This window comes from Silurus meridionalis, chromosome 9, assembly GCF_014805685.1.
Source record: "Silurus meridionalis isolate SWU-2019-XX chromosome 9, ASM1480568v1, whole genome shotgun sequence".
NCBI lineage: Eukaryota > Metazoa > Chordata > Actinopteri > Siluriformes > Siluridae > Silurus > Silurus meridionalis.
The window spans coordinates 1,503,020-1,523,976 of record NC_060892.1 but is presented as its reverse complement, the minus strand read 5'-3'; the positions used below and the strand labels follow the sequence as shown (position 1 = coordinate 1,523,976).

At 40.2% G+C, this 20,957-nt stretch overlaps 2 protein-coding genes across 2 annotated transcripts; both read left to right on the top strand.

Moving 5' to 3' along the window:
- The first annotated feature begins 1,413 nt into the window (after window positions 1-1,413).
- On the top strand, window positions 1,414-7,961 carry creb3l3a (cAMP responsive element binding protein 3-like 3a). Its single transcript, XM_046857019.1, has 10 exons — window positions 1,414-1,665; window positions 1,947-2,060; window positions 2,161-2,389; window positions 2,576-2,709; window positions 3,756-3,866; window positions 3,961-4,067; window positions 4,852-4,920; window positions 5,012-5,096; window positions 5,476-5,572; window positions 6,855-7,961. Exons 1-10 carry the CDS (start codon window positions 1,639-1,641, stop codon window positions 7,169-7,171), a joined length of 1,290 nt encoding a protein of 429 aa, XP_046712975.1. The 5' UTR covers window positions 1,414-1,638; the 3' UTR covers window positions 7,172-7,961.
- A 4,909-nt stretch (window positions 7,962-12,870) lies between these two features.
- rxfp3.2b (relaxin family peptide receptor 3.2b) lies at window positions 12,871-14,527 on the top strand. The gene has a single exon (XM_046857934.1). The coding sequence runs from the start codon at window positions 13,013-13,015 to the stop codon at window positions 14,180-14,182; it is 1,170 nt and encodes a 389-aa protein (XP_046713890.1). The 5' UTR covers window positions 12,871-13,012; the 3' UTR covers window positions 14,183-14,527.
- The last annotated feature ends 6,430 nt before the right edge of the window (window positions 14,528-20,957 follow it).

Genomic DNA, 20,957 nt, shown 5'->3' with positions numbered 1-20,957 from the left:
ACATGGGATGTATAAATATATTACATATTTATATATAAAGGGAAGTGGTGGCACAATGGTTAAGGTTTTCTGATAGGAAGGTCATGAGTTCAAGCTCCAGCACAGACATACTACCACTGTTGGGCCCTTGAGCAAGGCCCTTAAGCCTCTCTACTCCAGGGCTGCGGTTTCATGGATGACTTTTACAAGCTGGGATATGTGGAGGAAGATTTCCACTGTGCTGTAATGTACATGTGTCATGTTAAAGCCTCTTTCTTCAGGCAGAGATCAGGGTGCAGTGATTTAAATACATTCAGGCAATCAGACTTAAATTAGAAATGAGAAATGATAATAAATGATAGACTTTATAATCACTTCAGCCATGTTCCTTATGAGCCTGGTTCCTCTCAGGTTTTCTATACAATTTAATGTGACTTTTCTATTCAGATTTCTGTAAAGCTGCTTTGAGAAAATGCTTGGTGTTAAAAGCACTAAACAAAAAAAAGCAATTAGGTTTCACCATTTTTTTTAAATAATAATAATAATAATAAAAACAACAGCAACAATAATATACTTTTACTTGACTTTAGAGGACTTTAAAGTTACTTAATACATACTCAATATGTCCAAAAGTATTGGCACACCTGACATTTCCAGTCATATGTGCATCTTCCCCAAACTCTTTTCAAATTTGGAGGCACCCAATTGTATACGATGTCTTTGAATGTGGTAGTATTACATTTTTACACGTTCACTTGAACTCGGAGACGTGAACATGTTCCAGCATGAAAATGGGATGGAGTGGAAGATCTCCTGCTACAAAGTTCTCACCTACATCAGTACCTAGTAGTTAATAGCACCCTTGTGGTTGAAAAAATCTCCACCGAATTTCTAATGGAACATCTTTCCAGAAGAGTGGAGGGAATTATAACAGCAAATGAGAACTAAATGTGGAATGGGATGTTCAAACAGCACATACAAATCTTCTGCTCAGGTGTCCACAAACTTTTTGACCACATAGTGTGTAGTTCATCCATATAATTGATTATGTCAATATGTTTGAAGTTTCCATAAAGTGCAATAACATCATCGTTTATCAATAAGAACAAGAACATTTTATAACTAATGAAATAATGTTAGGAAATCGGTCAATATATAAATATATGACAGGTGATCTAATCTGGGTTAAAGGTTACACTAACATCTGGGTTAAAGGTTACACTAAACATAAAAGCAATATATGACCTTTGAGCTGAGCAGGTCAGAAGAGCATAACCAGGGCAAAGAAGACAAAAATGTACATATTAAACACCATTAGGAATCCAAATAAAATGTAAACTAATGAATATTATCAGCTTTAATTATCACTCACTGGTTTAAAATTATTTATTTTTGACTTTTGGCAACAATTCGTGCCGCTTCATCATACTTTCTTGAAGACATACGTCACCTTGCAGCAGCCAATGGGACGCCGGAGGTTTTTTCTAATGATCAGATTGTAGTGTTGGAGTTTAAACTTTGTCCCCGCAATGAGATCAGACAGAGAGGAAGGTAGGAACAAAACTGGCTGAAAGATCTTCTTACATCTCTGTATATTTGTTTATTTTTTTGTTGAACTTTTGATACACATTGATCCTCTGTGGTTTTAACGACGAAACCATGGCAAAGGAGTTTCACTCTGAACAGGTAAGTAGCTCATATTTACGATTCAGTATCAAATTCTCAGAAAGTAGAAGTAGAAGCAGAAACTGTATTGCATTTGTTATCTAGTCCACACACACACACACACACACACACACACACACACACACACACACACACACATCGAAGAACAAAGTTCAGCATAAGTTTACAACAAATCTCCAAAGCAATTGTTGTAAAGATGGAAGTGTTTTCTGAGCTGTTTTTCTGAATTTTCAACTCAATAAACCAAACTGACTGAATGACATAAACGCTTCACGATGCAGGCGTGTGACGGGATAGAGCTGCTGGATCTGCTTTTTGATAAGAATGATGGCATCCTGTCTCACGAAAACATGGCTCACCATGACGACCAGCCTTGGCTGATTCAAGAGCCTAATGTAAGTGATGCATTTAACACCATCTTCAGAACATCTCCCTGTACTTTCAATATTACCATCGGATCAAAAGAAAGTGTGTTTTGTCTTTGTTTTTGTGTAGATGCTGATGAAAGCTCAGGGTACTGAAGACTTCTTTAACACCCTGTTAACCGGGATGGACTCAGTGTCCGGCTCTCCGCCATGGCCGCCGTCTCCGTCTGACAGCGGAATTAGTGAGGACCCACATTCGGACCGGTATGACAGTCCTCCACCTCTTGGGAGTCCTCCCCTGGATTCATACTTTGTACCTTATCCTTCTGCTCCGAACACAACTGTGGTTATCCATCCTGGTGAGTTTGAGATGTGTAGGTGTAAAAATAACTTGGCGGATCAATTTCCGTTTTGTAATAAATATCCAGTTTTGGTGAACTGAAACAAATCTGGTAGATCTTTGGACAATGATGGGATGGGATGAAAAATGGTTTGGGTAAGTTATAAGGTCTACAAGAAGCATATTCTCTAATCTCTTTCCTCAGATGGCTGGGGTTCTGGGATTTTACCGGAAAAGGTTGCCGAGATGCAGCTTGCACGCGACGTGCCTCCTGCTCAACTGGCCACCTCCTTCACTCTCAGCATCAAGGATCTGCTCCTGTCCGGTGCTCCAGAGCCTGTAAGTCCCCATTGTGTCATGTTACATAAAGCTCCAGTGGATAAATAGGGCGGAAACAGGAGACACATTTAGCGCCGTGATTTCGTTAAGGCTCATGGAGAACAAATTTCTACATGTACATTTATGGCACTTGGCAGATGTTTGTCCAGACTTACAATCTTAATCCTAGCCATAAAAATCACATGATCTTATTTTAGGAATAAAAATACTATGCTGTGAAAGATTATTATTTATCTTTTTTTTCTTACTTAATGTTAATTTTACCTGTAAATTGAGCTTAATTACCATAAGAGACATCATTTGAGAACCTGTTCATTAGTATTATTTATTCCAAGTGCTGGTTTTATGTCGACACAAACACATTAATTTACAACCGAATAGCAAATGATGAGTCTGCAGTATGAAGTCACCACCCTCTTTATGAACATTATCTATTCTGGGTTGTTATTTTTTGATTTATTTTTTGATTAATACAAAGTATTTATGTCTTTTTTATTACAGTAAGTTGTTCTGTAGTTCGATTTCAGTTTCTTATGTTGGAGATCTTTCAGTGTTCAGTAGCAACAAATTACATTCAATAATGTACAAGTATTTTGAGATTTTGCTCTGTTTTTGCATCGTCTTCATTTGAATAAATAATTGTTGATCTTGATTTTAGTAGTGTTTTTTTCTGTTTAAATGTTTTGTCTCATTAAAAGACTAGAATATATAACGATGACGATGCTAAAATGAAAAGGAATTTTCTTGTTCTCTGGTTTTAAGATTTTTTTACACAAATTTAGGAAAGCAAACTGTTTACAAATAATTAACAAGCCAGTTTGAAGTTAATTAGACTGAATCGACTTCAAGGAAGGAGTGTTTTAATACATACTTTAAGGCATTTTGTACTTTTCTAAACCCATGATATGTTTCCTTTACCAAGTGTAATTATCTCATTGCACTCGTAAAGAATTTGACTTGTTTCCATGCATTTATTCTTATATTTAGAGACATTTTTTGCAGTCCAATGCCTTAACCACTGAGCTGTCTTCTCGTCTCCTCATCAGCCTCCACCGCCTTCACAGCAATCTTGCCAGGAGCTGGTTCTCAACGAGGACGAGAAGAAGCTACTGTTCAAAGAGGGAGTATCTTTGCCCAGTCAGCTTCCTCTTACCAAGGTAAAACATTGACATTCCCAACATGCAACCCATGGACCACATACATAACGATTTCACTCCTGTAACACAATCCACGCTTTGTTCCCCTGATCAGTTTGAGGAGCGGATCCTGAAGAAAATCCGCCGGAAGATCCGTAATAAGCAGTCCGCCCAAGAGAGCAGGAAGAAGAAGAAGGAATACATAGACGGACTGGAAAGCAGGTACTAATTAACAGGGTCGTAGGTTTAATTAACATCACTCCATGTAAGAATCACATTTTATACCATGCACTCCAAAAGTATTGGGACACCTGACTTCTCCAGCTGTATGTGGTTCTTCTATAAACTGTTCCCACAATGTTGGATGCACACAATTTGTGTAGGATGACGTGGAAGCAGAAAATTCACTTGAACTAAGAGACCCAAACCTGTTCCAGCATGACATGCAAAACAAAGCCAACTACATGAAGATCAGATTTACATGGGCTGGATAGGATAGGATATTATAACAATAATAATAAACAAACAGCACGTGGTGTCAGTGATTCGCCTCTAGAGGCCGCTCTTGTAATTACAGCGGACCTGAAGCCAGGAAAAACTATCGGAATGGAGTTTTGCCAAAAGCCGATAGTTCCGGCGATCAACTATTGTTGCTTCGACCTCTGTTAATAGCTTAGGGACATTTTACTTTAAAAGCCATCATGTATTTAAAATTATTTTTTTTTTAAATATGTATCTGGTATTGTTTCTTTCCGAATGTTGAGGCCATAGTTTGGGGACCCCTGGGTTTGAGTCTCCAAGTTCACATGAAAGCAAAGAAATCCAAAGACATTCTTTACAGCTATCTGCCTTTACATTTGTGGTAACAGTTTGTGGAAGAACCACATTCAGCTGGAAAAGTCAATACTTTTGTCCATATAATATATACATCTGGGTTTAAGAATCAGCTGTTATTATACTGTAAAACTGGAAGCCAACTTTATTTGTGAAATCTGTTTTTTTTTAGGATGGCAGCTTGCACTGTGGAGAACCAGGAGCTGCATCGAAAAGTCTTCCAGCTGGAAAAATGTAACATGTGAGAGAACACATTTCCAGTTCTGTTTCCAGTTCACTTTTCTTTCATCCCTAAAAATCACTGTTTTTACGATTTCTGTTTGTTGTCTCAGGTCCCTGATGGCGCAGCTTCGCCGGCTGCAGGCTCTGGTCATGAACGGATCTAACAAACCGGCTCAGGCCGGAACCTGTGTGCTGGTGAGGAGCATAACCACAACACACACACACACACACACACACACACACACACACACACACACACACACACACACAGAATATCTGAAATACATCTGTATATAAGCACCCCAGGCCTCCTCACCTAACCTACTTCAGTACCTGATATTACTAACACCCTTGTAGCTGAATGAGTCTCTATAAATCTTCACAAAATCCAGTGGAACACTCCCAGAAGAGTGGAGGGAATTATATATAAAGCATAAAATAAATAAATAAGCATTACATCAACAAACAAGCTAGAGAGGAGTAATTCAAGAGACAGGAACTCCAAGACTAATGAAGTGATGTCAGTGGTGATATGATGAGTTACATGAGTTGCCTATCTATCAATGTCTCACAGGTGCTGCTGCTGTCGTTCACCTTGATTCTTCTACCCAGCCTGAAGCCCTTCACCGAGACCAAAATCAGCCAGCCTGGAGACTACAGCCAACTTAGACGTGAGTGGACCTATCACTTCACTCCTTGGGCTCAGATCAGGGAAGTGCAAGCTCACTGGTTAAGGCATTGGAAGGTCATGGGTTCCAGATGACGATACAGGGTGTCTGCTAAAATACCACCAATGTAGATCCTTTAGAGAAAGATGTCTGTAGTTCAGACTATAATATGCCCCCATTACCCACAAGCCATTAGATCCAAGCTGGACTGCTGCTGAAAGGTGTCAAAGATCTGATGTTAGCCATAATACAGTCCAAAATTGGCTCTGTAATTTTCTCCACATGTGGAACCAATGGTGAGGATGAACAGGATCAATGTTTGTTGTCTCTGTAGCAAATAATAATCAGTCATGGTGGTCCATTTCTGGGGGGCTACTCACATTAAAATAACACCATGCTATAGTTTAGTACATTTGTGCTTAAACGAAATAGAAAATAAAACCAAAATATGCAATCGGAGAACATCATCTTTTATCTCGGGTATTTTTGTGGGCATCTTATTGTTCTTGTTGTCATAATGGATATCTGATTTCACCCTGACCTTCATGCTTGATTTGGAAAAGAAAAATTAACCTCAACTCTTCTGGGAAGATGTTCTACAAGATTTGTGGAGATTTATTCAGCCACAAGGGTTTTAGTAAAGTCGGGTACTGATGTAGGTGAGAAGGTGAGAAGGTCTGGGGGCAGTCAGCTTTCACATTCATTCTGTTCAATAGGGTTGGAGCTCTATAGCAGGAGATCTTCCACTAAATCCAACCCATGTAAAACGTTTCTTCATGGAGCTAGCTTTGTGCACAGGGGAATTGTCATACTGGAAAAGTTTTGGATCTCCTAATTCAAGTGAAGAGAGAGTTTTATGTTTATGAAACCACTCATGCCCTATACAACAATGTACCTGCAGAAGCTTGGTGCTACTGGGATTTGAACTTGTGACCTTCTGATTCAGATTCCAATGCCTTCACCACAAAAGTGTTCATTTTCCTGATGAATAAAAATAATTGAAATGCTCATGTAGTCTTCCTGCTGAAAGTGTGAATGAAGGCAGCACTTGAAGCAGATGTTAAATGATACATCACCACCACCACATTTCACTGACACCCTGAATTTACATCTGTTAATATAAGTTTGTATCAATCGCTCTTTTTTCCGGTGGCAGTTTTAAATACTTCCTGGTCATGTGACTTCATCTGTGCTTTAAAACGTTGACAGAATCGCAAAGACGTACATCACGCTCTGAAAAATCGATAACACCGAGCACATCTCTGTGTCCTTTTCTCCTCTGTAGTCCAGTCACGGTCACTGCACAGTCTGCAGTCCTCTCGGGTGATGCATGCTCTCGAGCGCCCTTACATGGGGGCAGAGGATTCCAAGTCTGCTCCGGGTTTTCCTGACGATGAAGCCATGGAGGAGATAACATCTCTAATGGAGAAACTTCATCAAGGCCCAGGATTGGCTGATTATGACCTTGAAACTCACAACACAAGCCTAGATCAGCATGATGACCAGCATTACCATGCTGACCCCATTACCGGGCGTGTCGCAGCAGTGACCTTGAGCTCAGGGCGTGACCCGAGGCTCCAGCCACACGCCGACGACATGTGAGGGATTTAATGTTGGATTTCTCCAACATTCTTTTACAATGATTTTTCTCTATTTTTTTTTTTTTATTTTTTTTACAAAATAAGTCAACATACTTTTTCTGCATTTTATCCTCTGAAACTAATAAGTGGCAGATAAAATGTTAGAAGATTAAACATGTTCCTCAAGATCTTACTACGCCGGATTCCATCCGCACTGGGATACGAAGAAAAGGGAAGTAGATTTGCTTCTTTAAGCTTTTTTTAAACAAATGATTTGCTTCTACGTGAAACACATTTTTGCTAAACAAATAACTCCATGTCATAGTTTTAGACGTTTGCTTGTAGATCTATTTATCTATATATCTACACTGTATGGAGAAAAGTTTGTGGACACCAAAAAATTGTGCTTTATTTAGTCTCCATTTACTGTTTTAATAACCTTCACTTTTCTGGGTAGATGTTTCAGAATTTGATTCGATTTTGGAGTGTGCTCATGGAAATTTGTGGACCCTGTTCAAAAGGGTTGGAACTCTATATCAGGAGATCTTCCACTCCAACCCATGGAAAGAAAATCTTCATGAAATTGGCTTTTGCATTTGTCCTGCTGGGGCAGATTTGAGTCTCCTAGTTCAAGTGAATGGAAGATTGAATGCAACCGCGTTAAGAAACACATAAATCGGGTGTCCCAATACTTTTGTCCAAAGCTTCTACTGATCTTTAGTGCATTGTGAAAGCTATGATGATACCTGTATTATAAGCACTTTATGCAGCTTACTTGATGTTCTGTTTAATAAAAATTCTTGTAAACTTGTTGAAGGCTGATGATCACTTCCCAAAAAAATCAGGTTCTGGAGCTACAGTTTTGTCTGAAATGCACTGAATCATATCAGAAGGATTAATCACTTACTAACCCCAAACATAAATCTGTCTGGAACTTGCCCTGGTTGCAATCATAAAGTTGCACAAGGCAGATTGTTTGATTTTGAAAGGGAATGTAGATAGGCTAGAGTTATAAAAATCACCAGAGATCATATTTACTGATCCGCAATGATTAAGCAGGAAATCCAAATTATTTTGACCCAAAAATTGACATTATAAAAGTTCTGTGATCCCAAAACAAAATACAAAAAAAATCTCAGATTATGAGAATAAAGTGGAAATATTTTGAGAATCTCAGCAATATGAGATTAAAGACAATATTTCGGTAACATTTTAATCGGACCTCCTGGAGTGTTTAAAAGCTCTGGCATGGAGAAGCTGGTGTTGGATCTGTGATGATCACAAATGTTGAGCTATTTTATGAGTTTCTCAGTAGCTCCTGGTTTTATAACCATAATGACTGTAGAAGATTGTAGAAAGATCATCAGTCATAATCACACACTTCAGTGCTCATGTTAGTTCTCACTCTCCAGTGTTCTGTAGTGTTTAAAGACTATAATCACACTCTTGATGTCACCCAGATGAGGATGAGGTTCTGCTTTGAGTCTGGTTCCTCTCAAGGTTTCTTCCTCATAACATTTAAGGAAGTTTTTCCTTCACCACAGTTGCCACGCTGCTCATCAGGGATAAATAAACATCGTTCACCTTCACTGTTGATTTCTGTAAAGCTGCTTTGAGACGATGTCTGTTGTGAAAAGCGCAATAGAAATAAACTTGACTTGACTTAATAATAACAATTAGAAAAATCATTAAATTTGCAAGGAAAACATCTCACTGTTTTCATTGAATGGATGTTCTGGAGCATTTTCTGGAGGTCTTTTGGTGCATCTGCAGAGTTCAAATCAGTGAACGGATACTGCAGCGTTTCTTCATTTATTTAGAAGAAAAAAATCAGACAAACATTGAAGGAATCGTTTTTTGTGCGGTGTGAAATGCTGACCAGAGGGTCGACTACAAGGATATCGATGGTTACATTTGCGTGCTTTTTGAAGAGGAGATGTTTTTTTTAAGGAGACTATGAGGATGATGATCAAAGAAATGAGCCCTGAAGGACCTCAGCCGGGGTCCCAGCACATTGTGGTGCATGGACTTTATTCTCGTACTGCTACGACCTTATTCTTGTAATTTTTACTTTATTCTAAAAACATTCTGACTTTTTTTATTCTGTACTGCTATGAATTTATTCTCATAATCTTTTTTTTTAGATGTTTCAAAATTCTTTTACATGACACTAAAACCCCATGTGAAAAAAGAAAGACTCTTAAATATACAGTACAGACAAAAGTTTGGACACACCTTCTCATTCAAAGAGTTTTCTTTATTTTCATGACTATGAAAATTGTAGATTCACACTGAATGCATCAAAACTATGAATGAACACATGTGGAATTATATATGGAATTATATACATAACAAAAAAGTGTGAAACAACTGAAAAATGTCATATTCTAGGTTCTTCAAAGTAGCCACCTTTTGCTTTGATTACTGCTTTGCACACTCTTGGCATTCTCTTGATGAGCTTCAAGAGGTAGTCACCTGAAATGGTCTTCCAACAATCTTGAAGGAGTTCCCCGAGAGATGCTTGGCACTTGTTGGCCCTTTTGCCTTCACTCTGCGGTCCAGCTCACCCCTTAACCATCTCGATTGGGTTCAGGTCCGGTGAGGCCAGGTCATCTGGTGCAGCACCCCATCACTCTCCTTCTTGGTCAAATAGCCCTTGATGCCTTCAGTGTGACTCTACACAGTCTTTGAATGAGAAGGTGTGTCCAAACTTTTGGTCTGTACTGTATATTAAAACTGTACTTGACATTCAGATTGTATATTTATAGCACAATTGTGCTTCTAACATGTTTAATTGAATGCATTAAAATGTACTGTATTGCATTTAAATATATGTTTAGACAGTATTACAGTATAGAAGTGCTTCAGTAATAAACTAGTTGCAATTTTAAGAAATATGCTGAAACACGCATACTTTTTATAATAGTGTATTTACAGAAAACTCTTATTCTACTTTCACTTGAAGTGTTTGATGTTTAAACTTCGTAAAATGATTTGGCTTTCAGTAAGTTAAAAGTATACGCATCTACACATTCACGTGAAGCTTTAAATGTATACGTCAGCTGTACTTCAATTATAGCATTCAAGTGTATTAAATCTCCAATTTAAAGAATTACAATTTAATGGCATTTTAACAAAACTAAGCATTAAAATATATCGCAATTACCTTCAAATAAATCTTAAACATATTTAAAATTAATTTGCTTGAAGTTGTTTCATAATCTTCTTCTTCTTCTTCTTCTTTTGGCTTCTCCTATCAGGGGGCGCCACAGCGGATCATCTGTCTCCACACCCCTCTCCTCTACATCTGCCTCTTTCACCCAAACTACCTGCATGTCTTCCCTCACCACATCCATAAACCTCCTCCTTGGTCTTCCTCTTTTCCTTCTTCCTGGTGTCTCCATCCTCAGCATTCTCCTACTGATATACCCCATGTTCCTCCTCTGCACATGTCCAAACCATCTCAATCTCACCTCCCTCACCTTGTCACCAAAACGTCCTACATGCACTGTCCCACTAATAAACTCTAATAAATAAGTTGTTTTAAAATAACATTTAATAAGCATTATAACATGATTAATGCATTGAAAAAATGTACAACTTAAAAATATTTCCTCAGACGCCATCTTATGGATCACTATACATTCTACATTCAGGGTTTTTTTATTGATTTATTTTTCTCATAAGATCACTACAACTGAAGGTTATATAGAGACAAGTAGAGCAGAGCAAATAATCTTTCGTAGAATAAACAAACAAAACAAAACAGGTCAATTATTAGCACATGAAGTCATATAGAAAAAAAATCCTTGACCTAAAGCATAGGATGAACAGACGTTGCTTTTTTTGAGCATCCCAGTCTGCATTTAGTCTCTGTTTGCTCTTATAGTTGCCTCCACTTTTCTGGGAAGATGTTCCACTAGATTTTGTGGAGATTTATTCAGTCCTATGGGTGTGAGTAAACTCAGGTAGCTGAGCTGAGGAGAACAATTCCCTGCATGTGAGATGAAGGAAAACCAGGTATCATTTCATTTAAATTGTTGCTTTTAAAGGTGTATTTATTCCACAGCGAGGTCAGCAAGGTCAGTGAGGTCAGCGAGGTCAATACCAACTTCTTTTGTCCTCACTGAAGGTGCATAACTAGATTACTTGTTGGCTCCTGTTTCACTCTGGGCTTCTTTAATCACGAAGAAAGAAACAGGAAAGTCATCTGTACGACTTCAACTTGCTCTCCTGATCGAAAGTGTTTCCCTCAGGGATGTAATCTCCAACCTCAACTCCCATCACGGAAGAGCAGGAGTGTGGTAAAGAGGCATTTTCACTCCATTAATCTGCAGATAAATGGACTTGTCATGTCTTGTCAAGGCCTGAAAACCTTTTTTGAAATGGAGCATTTAGCAAATGTAGGCTAAATGCGGACTGGGATGTTAAAAGGAACACGTCAGGTGTCCACAATCTTTTGTTGATATTGTGTCTTAGTGTAACACTTTGTGGGTGTATATTTATTGTTCGTCAGACAATGTTCAACAGAACGACCTGGAATTCGAGAGGCTCCTGGTCCACCACAGCCCTGATCAGGCCAAAGTAGTTACTGCATATAAATTAATGAAGATGAAATTGTTCAGTGGATGAACACTACTCTGCTTACACTTCTACCACCATATCTGTGTGACCTTCTCGCTTAAAATGGTGATCTTTCAGAGACAGTCATGCTGCATCTCTCTTTTTCCTTTGAGTTTTGATGGGCTGCGCTCAGTACCTTTTCGCTCTCAAACATTCAGACTGTACAATAGAATACACTGATAAATGAGCTCAATACCACACTGCATCGAATTCTTTCCCAAAATATCAAATGTGTCTTGAACGTTTTATGGGTTGCAGCCAATTTTCATTGATCTTCATGACTCCTGCATGTGCCCTAAAGCCAGAAAAGCTTCCTTATGATTAAAGATGAAAACAAGGTGAGTTTATAGAGCGCTGTTCAGACGACTATAACTTCAAATATAAAGCTTATTTATTATGGCACCATTCCCTTAACCATAGGATACAGAAGAGACCCATACACACACACACACACACACACACACACACACACACACACACACACACACACAAAAGCGTACATCCGAGTTCTGTTATCTATCATGGATCTCCTCATCTACATCCTATTGAATTGCTCTGGGAATTGAACTGTTCTGATGCGGAGACTGTGTAAAGCTGTTCTTCATGCTAAGGACGGATTTTTCAATGACAAATGTAAAAGTTTCGTACATTTATATTTATATTTGGACTTAAAATCATGCACTTGTCTCTCAAAAATTGTAAAACACTCATTTTGATCACACTTTTATCATATATTGTACACATTTCAAAACCTCCACATACACAGAAACACCTGAGCGATTAAAATACTTTAGACCAGTAAGAGTTCTAGATTGGGTGGGATTCAGGAATTTAGTGGATAGAAGAACCCCCAACCCCCTCTTTTTTATTCTTCAGTCCATTTTCTATAAAATATTTCCATCAGATTATATAATCGGAGATCAGCATTTCCCCGCCGAACGTTTAACAGAAGACTGCAATCAGTATTATATGATATAAATATATTATATAGGAATAAAGCAGCTGTGGACAGCAGCGGCCGCGCGTGCGTCATGCGCTCCCCGGTATAAAAGTCAGAGCGCGCGGTAAAGCGCGCAGTGTAGTCGGTGCGCACTCGGAGCGGACACTGGATAATCCACGGGAGGTGGCAACCAAGAGATAAAGGAGGAGGAGAAGAATAGGGCGAAGAAGAAGACGAAGAGGAAGCGCGCTCCATCACTCCCGCTTTGTGTCTTCTCGCCATGCCGGCAGCGTGAGAGCCATGGAGAGGAACAGCACGGCGCCGAGCGGCGGGTGCGCGAGCGAGCGGGAATGCCGAGGCGCGTTGGAGAACTGCACCGGCGCCTTGGACGCTAACCTCTCCGTGCGCTGCTGGCTGCATCTGCTGACGAAGGAGTCCGACTCGGCGTTGCAGGGCGACCCCTCGAGCCTCGCGCTGCGCGTTACGATTGCGCTCGTTTACTCGGTGGTGTGCGCGCTGGGGCTGGTGGGCAACGCGCTGGCACTCTACCTGCTCCACTCGCGGCACCGGCAAAAACAGAGCTCCATCGATTGCTTCGTTATGGGCCTGGCTTTTACTGATCTGCAGTTTGTGCTCACGCTGCCTTTCTGGGCCGTGGACACAGCGCTGGACTTTCGCTGGCCCTTTGGTCGCGTCATGTGCAAAATCATCAGCTCTGTGACCACCATGAACATGTACGCCAGCGTGTTCTTCCTCACCAGCATGAGCGTGGTGCGCTACTACTCCATCACATCTTCCCTGAAGATGCACGTACACCGGTCAGCTGCCATCAAGGCCAAGTGGGTGAGTTTAGGCATCTGGGCTGTGTCACTTTTAGCCACACTGCCACATTCTGTCTACTCCACCATCGCCCAGGTGGCACCGGATGAGGAGCTTTGCATCGTCCGTTTTCCAGAGTCAGGCAGCTGGGATCCTCAGCAGCTTCTGGGCCTGTACCAGCTTCAGAAGGTGCTGCTGGGATTTCTCATCCCACTTGTGGTGATCACACTGTGCTACCTGCTGCTCCTGCGCTTTGTGATGAGCCGCAGGATCATCGGGGGCGCGAGCTCCGAGGCCGAACACGATCGAAGCAAGCGTCGGTCCAAGGTCACAAAGTCGGTTGTGATCGTCGTGCTCTCCTTCTTCCTCTGCTGGCTGCCCAATCAGGCGCTTACACTCTGGGCTGTGCTCATTAAGTTTGACATGGTGCCATTTAGCAACGCCTTTTACAATGCCCAGGCCTACGCCTTCCCGATCTCCGTGTGCCTTGCGCACACCAACAGCTGCCTCAACCCGGTGCTCTACTGCCTCATCCGCAGAGAGTTCCGTGCCGGCCTCAAGGAGCTGGTGATCAGGGCCACACCGTCTTACCGCAGCCTGGCACAGCTGCGTCCACGCAAAGCCAAAGTGGCAGAGGCCCACGTTCTCTAATCTCTTGTCTGAATCTCAGTGAGGAGCATGTTTCCTTTCTGTGCTCTTCAACACTCTTTCCTTTGACTCTGTTTATGGCTTTCACATCTGGTCATGATTTGGTCATTTCTGTGTTTTTTTTATGTAATCAGAAGTTCTGCAAACAGCAGTTCTACAAAGCCTGACAGAAAAAAAAACAAAACCAGAAAAAGTGTTTGTCTGATGCATGAATTTAAATGATCAATTTTAATATTTGTAGCAGAAATATCCTCAGTGCTGTGCTCAATCCTGATATATATGAAAATATGAACCTTTTAATCCAGTGTATATAAAACGAATGTTTACATTTATAAAATATGATGCAAAACTAATAAATATGATTGCTGCTATTAACACTTCCTGTCTGTTATTACAGGTTATACATTGTTTACAGGTGTACAGGTTATTGCACGTACCCCAGTAAGGACTTGGTTTTCAAAATTCAAACTTTCCATAGAAATGAACGGGAATTTACAAAATTGCAGGTTTGCCTCTAACAGGGAACTTACATGTAGAAAAAAATCTTTTAGGATAATTTTGGTTAAAACACCCAGATTTAATGCAATTTCAGTGGAATTTCTACCTGCACCTCCATCAATCAGATGCACACAGCACAGTTACTGCAGGGCTACTGAGGCCACGCCCACAACATGGCCACACCCCTAGAACATAACGCATCATTTCCTGAATCCTACACACAATTTTTTTTTAAATGTCCATCTTGTAGAGGATTTACAAACATTACAAAAACATGACATAAATTTACGTTTTAAACGTCCTTGTGCTTTGTGTAAACTATTGTGCAACAAATTATACTAACAATTACATTTGTCATTTTTAAAAATCTGGATTAGTTTGCATGCACCTTATAACAGAACTAAATGTTTATATTGGTTTGTATATGATACAGTTTATATACATTTTCCCAAATTTCTACTAAATTCACATAAATTCTCATAAATTCCTGGTAAGCTTGTAACTTGGAATATTTCAAAAATTTCCCAGATAAAGTTTTTGTGCTTCAGGTGGTGTTCCAGTTTATCCTGAAGGTATTCAGTGAGGTTGAGGAGGTCAGGGGTTCTAAGCAGGACACTTGAGTTGCAGCATAGGCACGAGTGGGGAACAAGTATATTTAGGTGACCATATACTTTTGGACATACAGTGTACTTTGCCCACCTGCCAAAATAAACCGCTATGAGATATATTTGGAGGAAAGTATTACAAGCCAAAAGTAGTGGGACACCTTGAAGTCTTTGAGGGACCCCATTAAAATCTGCTTTACATGTGTTTTTTTGGAAGATGTCCTGCTACAGAGCTCCAACCCTATTGAACAGGATGAATGTGAACGCTGACTGCACCCCAGAACCTCCTCACCTTCTCACCTACATCAGTACCTGACTTTACTCACACCATTGTGGCTGAATAAATTTCCACAAAATCCATGAGAACATCTTCCCAGAAGAGTGGAGCTTATAATCACAGCAACTGTGGATTGAGATGTTCAAAATATGGTCAGATGTCCACATACTTTTGTTTATACAGTGTATATGTTAAAGGCAAATGATTTACTTCAGTGAAAAATGTGTAAGGAGGTACCACATAAAGAAAGGAGAAAGCTGAGAACATACTGAGCCCCAGTGTTAAATAGGTCATTATCTGGTGATATATGATGGTATCTTCTGCAGGTGACCTGCTGGGGAAAATTAATCTTCATTAAGGTTGAGCTGCAATGTAATGTGTGTGTGTGTGTGTGTGTGTGTGTGTGTGTGTTGGGGGATATAAGTTGTTCTCAATTAGCAACGGTTTCAATCCATAACACACACACACACACACACACACACACACACACACACACACACACACACACACACACACACACACTTCTAAATGGGACTTACATATTATAATATTTGTAGCATGATTGTTTTACCTGTAGTAGAGGATAAAGGGATGAGTGGAGCAGTGGTAGAGGATAAAGGGATGAGTGGAGCAGTGGTAGAGGATAAAGGGATGGATGGAGCAGTGGTAGAGGATAAAGGGATGGATGGAGCAGTGGTAGAGGATAAAGGGATGAGTGGAGCAGTAGTAGAGGATGGAGGGATGAGTGGTTCAGCGGTAGAGGATAAAGGGATGAGTGGTGCAGTGGTAGAGGATGGAGGAATGAGTGCAGCAGTGGTAGAGAATGAGTGGGGTAGTGGTGAAGGATAGAGGAAAAAAGGAGAAGTTTGGAAGGTTTGGTACTGATCCATCTTTTAAATATTTACAATCATTTTGACCCCCCGCCCCAATCAGGTTCACAGCCCGGTGTTTTCACTGTGGAAGGAAAAGAATGTTCACTTTTCCCGGCTGTCTAAAGCTTCCACCGTGGTCCATTCTGAAATCCATCAATAAATATTCTCTTTGGAGGTCCCTAAACCCGCGAAAAGAAACGGGCTCAATGAATTCATTAAAAGATCTTCAATGCTTTCTCTCGCTCTCTTTTTCTCCAGTGCAGTCAATTCACAGCACTTCAGAATGTGGTGCAGATGTTTCCAGGAAAGTTGTGTCTCTAGAGACTCCTTAGAATTTTATACTCCAGTCCTGGAGGAGTTCAAATAAACGTGCAACAATCTTAAACAAAATAAAAAAAAAGTGAAGCACTAAAAGCTCATCTCCTCCACATGACTCCTGTTTATACGGCTGAGTGGGAGAACATCATCAACCAGGATGTCGTGGAACAGTACCAAGGTTTTTTGTCATGCCTCTGTTTAATGTATCATCATCCTCATCATCATTGTCATCACCATGCTCATTGTCATCCTCATTATCATCATCATCCTCATCCTCATCCTTATTTTCATTGTCACCCTCATTCTCATCATCATCCTCGTCACCATCACAAACATTACAAACTTCATTACCACCAGTGAACATTGTGGGAAAGGACATTGTGAGAGTGGACTCTCACAATGTCAAATACAAATACCTGGTGTTCATCTAAACAGCAAACTGGACTGGACAGACAACACGGAGGCAATCTAAAAGAAAGTGCAGAGCCGACTCTTTCGGCTGAGGAGATGAGGTCTTTTGAATGCAGGAAGGCTACTGAAGACCTTTCTTGACTCTGTGGTGGCCTCAGCCATATTCTATGGTGTGTTCTGCTGGTGCAGCAGCATCTCTACTGCAGACAGGAAGAGACTGAACAAGCTGATCAGGAAGTCCAGCTTAGTCTTGAGGATTCTTCTGAACACGGTACAGGAGGTGGGAGAAGGAGGATGATAGCAAACTATCATCATTGCTGGAGAACGTCTCTCACCCCCTGTATGAAACAGTTTCATCTCTCAGCAGCTCCTTCAGTCACAGACTGTTACATCCTGAGTGTCTGAAGAAGCGATACAGAAGATCTTTTCTCCCTGCTGCTATTAGACTTTACAATCAGAGCTGCTCCCAGTGAACCAGTCACCAAAATACACACTGTTATTACTGTATTGTTACTGTTTCACTGCAATAATAACAATAACAAAGTATTTTAAACACATGCAATAACAGAAATGTTAAAACCGTGCAATATGTCTGTTAGAGTAACTACTGACTCGTGGTCTCTTTTTTCCTCTTTGTGTATTTATACATTGTGTTGTGTTTATACTGTATACTGTATTATATCTCTATTCTTTTATATCTTTGCACAATTATTTTTCTTTGCTGCTGTAACAGAGAAATTTCCCCACTGTGGGACGAGTAAAGGTTTTATATGAATGTTTATATAAAATTGGAAAAATGGAAATGGAAAAAAGCTGGTCCTGAACCTGCTGGTTGTTGTACGTATGTTCCTGTAGCTCCTTGTTTGTTAAAGGAGGTTAAACAGTTTGTGACTGGGATGTGAAGAGTCCTTAATGATGCTGTGAGCTCTGCACAGAGATCTGCTGTGGTGAAGGTGTTCAATGGCAGGTAGTTGGGTGCCAGTGATGCGTTGGGTGATTTTGACCAGCCTTTGCAGGGCTTTACGTTCACACACAGTGGAGCCTCTGTACCATACAGTGATGGAGTAGGTCAATGATGCAGGAGTATAAACTCATTAGAATCTCTGGGATAAGAAAGTGCTTGGAAAGTGCTCATTTAAGTGTTTTAGGAAGAGGTAGGTCTTTAATCGTCGCTTGAAGATAGCCAGGGACTCTGCTGTACGAACATCTAGAGGAAGTTCATTCCACCAACTCAGTGCCAGAACAGAGAAGAGCGTGTTTTCCAATTTTCATGAGCCAATTTTCATGAGAAAGAAGTCTTGAAATGAACAAGAACGAAAGGAAACCCCATCTTCATCTGGGTGACACCATTATATTCATTAAATTGAGTTGTTTTAGTTCGTCTTAAACCATTTTATAGCACCTGCAGGAGATCAATAAAAAATATTTATTACGCATTAAAAGTCGAGTGGACACTGAAATTGTCCATTCCCTGTTCTCAGATGTGCCATGTTTGTTCAAATTGGAGGAATCTCCAGTAAAGAGCAGCACCTGTCTATAAAGGCCTTTTTTCCCAGACTAGAACAATGCTGGCTTTACTACTGCTTTAGAAGATTAAAGGCTTAGCATCCACTCAGACTATTAACTCGCTCTTCTACTGGATTTTATTAACAGGTTGACCTTCACTTGGAAGAGAAAGTGAGAGAATCTCATGACACCTGGTTTAAATATTGTGGATCTCAACTAAAGCAAAAGGATTCAGAAGGTCCCAGACGTTGTGCTCTATGCTCCATCCGTTCATGAGCCTTCAGTTTGTACTATCCTGGTCACAGACTTGCGGTAACATCAGACTACATAATCAACTAGATATAAATGATTTCAGGAAATTTCTGAGTTAATCAAGAATTTTACATTTATTTGCCAGGCAATAATCAATAAACAAATATCACATCTAAAACAAATAATAGAAGAAAGTTACATTACATGATCAGAATAAAACCAAATAATTTATCAATGCAGTTTACTAAAGAATTGGTAAAGAGTTACTGTACCTGGCAATAGAGACACACAAAGACAGTGTGGGAAGTTCTCACTATCGAATGCTTCCCTGAGTGTTTTACCAAATTTCCTTAAATACCCAAACCATCGTAAACACTTGTAAATTCAAAGTGATAAAAGATTTGCAAACCCTTTCTTGGGACCTAAAAAACCAAATGTCACCTAGACCACCTGGTAAGGATCTTCTTCGGGGCAATCCTTATGTCAGTAGGACAGAATTTCCCCAAACCTGAGGTCTGTTCTACTTATATGGGACTGAGATCAAGGAATCTCCAATCACACTGAGACCTTTAAAATGATACTAAACTGTGTACATTTCTAAAATGTAATTATTACATTATGCAAGGAAAAATAGCTTGAATTCTGGGACCTTCTAAGTCACCTTTCCATGACCCGGCCACCTCCCCAAGAGGGAACGAGGGGGCTCAAGGATTGGTGACTGGGCAGCTGAACAGATGGCTTTCTCTCCTCAGATCAAAGAGATTTGCTCTTCAGATTAGAAGGTTTATTGGTTTGTTACATGGTAGTTCTCAGGGTCTGGCCACATGAAGTTGCATGGCAGTTTTTGGGGTCTGGGATCATGAACAGATCTGACCATCCTTACACCACACACCTCAAGGGCTCAAACCAAGATCTTTTCCTTATTTTAAATGTATTCAGGAAGAAGAAAATAATGTTACCTGGAATGTTACCTGTCCTCGGGTCATGCACTTTACACACTGACCACAAGGGGCCTGAGGTCACTCATCCAAAAGAAGAATCTGATGTGGGAGTGATGCAGTGTATCCTCGTTTAAACTCTATAGTTTTCCATTTCCAACAAATTTATTATTTACAAATTTCTACTGAGATGTGACTATTGATTCTTCTTCATGAGAAGACACAGAGAGCGATCATGAACTTCTCAAAATTCTTTGCTACCTCCGAATTCGGACACTCTCTGGTCTTAGTTCTGCAGACTGAGAGAAGTCATAGTGAGATCCAGTCATGTGGGTCTCTTTAGTATTCCATTAGCAGGTCTGTGAGTCTGATAATTGTTTGCTTGGGAGCAGCTGAGGTTAATGAATCTCACTAATTGGGGTTTTTGATGATAAATACATACTTCATGTGTTATTCTCCAGCTTGGGGAGCAGATAACTGGGATTATAAAGGTTTGTTCAATGGATGAAGGAATGAAATCACTGCCTATTAAAGATGCAGTGCTTGAAAGATCCTACTATTGTGTTCTTTTATGTTTTATTGGTTTGTTTTTTAATGATATTTTATGTTTTTATTTATGGTGTGGTTTGACAGCTTTCAGTGTGTGAAAGAAAAGCAGTGCAAAGGATGGTGAAGACCACCAAACACATCAATGGCACCCAGCAACCTAGCACCAACATCTTCACTTCATTAGATGTCTGTGCAGAGCATGCATCATCATCATCATCATCATCATCATCATCATCATCATCATCATCATCAGGGACTTCCCTAATCACAGACTCAAAATGTTAATTTTCCTTCCATGCAGGAGGAGATAATGGAACACTTGCACCAAAATCAGCAGGGTTTTTTTTCCCAACAACCATCAGCATCACCATCATCACTCTACTGGATTCTGCACTTCACCGTCAAGACTCTGATGTCTAATTAATGATTTTACTGCTTTAACCTTACTGTTTACTGTGTGTATATATATATAGCAGAGCATCTCCAAAACTGCAGCTCATGTGGGCTGTTCCTGGTCTGCAGTGGTCAAAAGTGCTCCAAGGAAGAAACAGT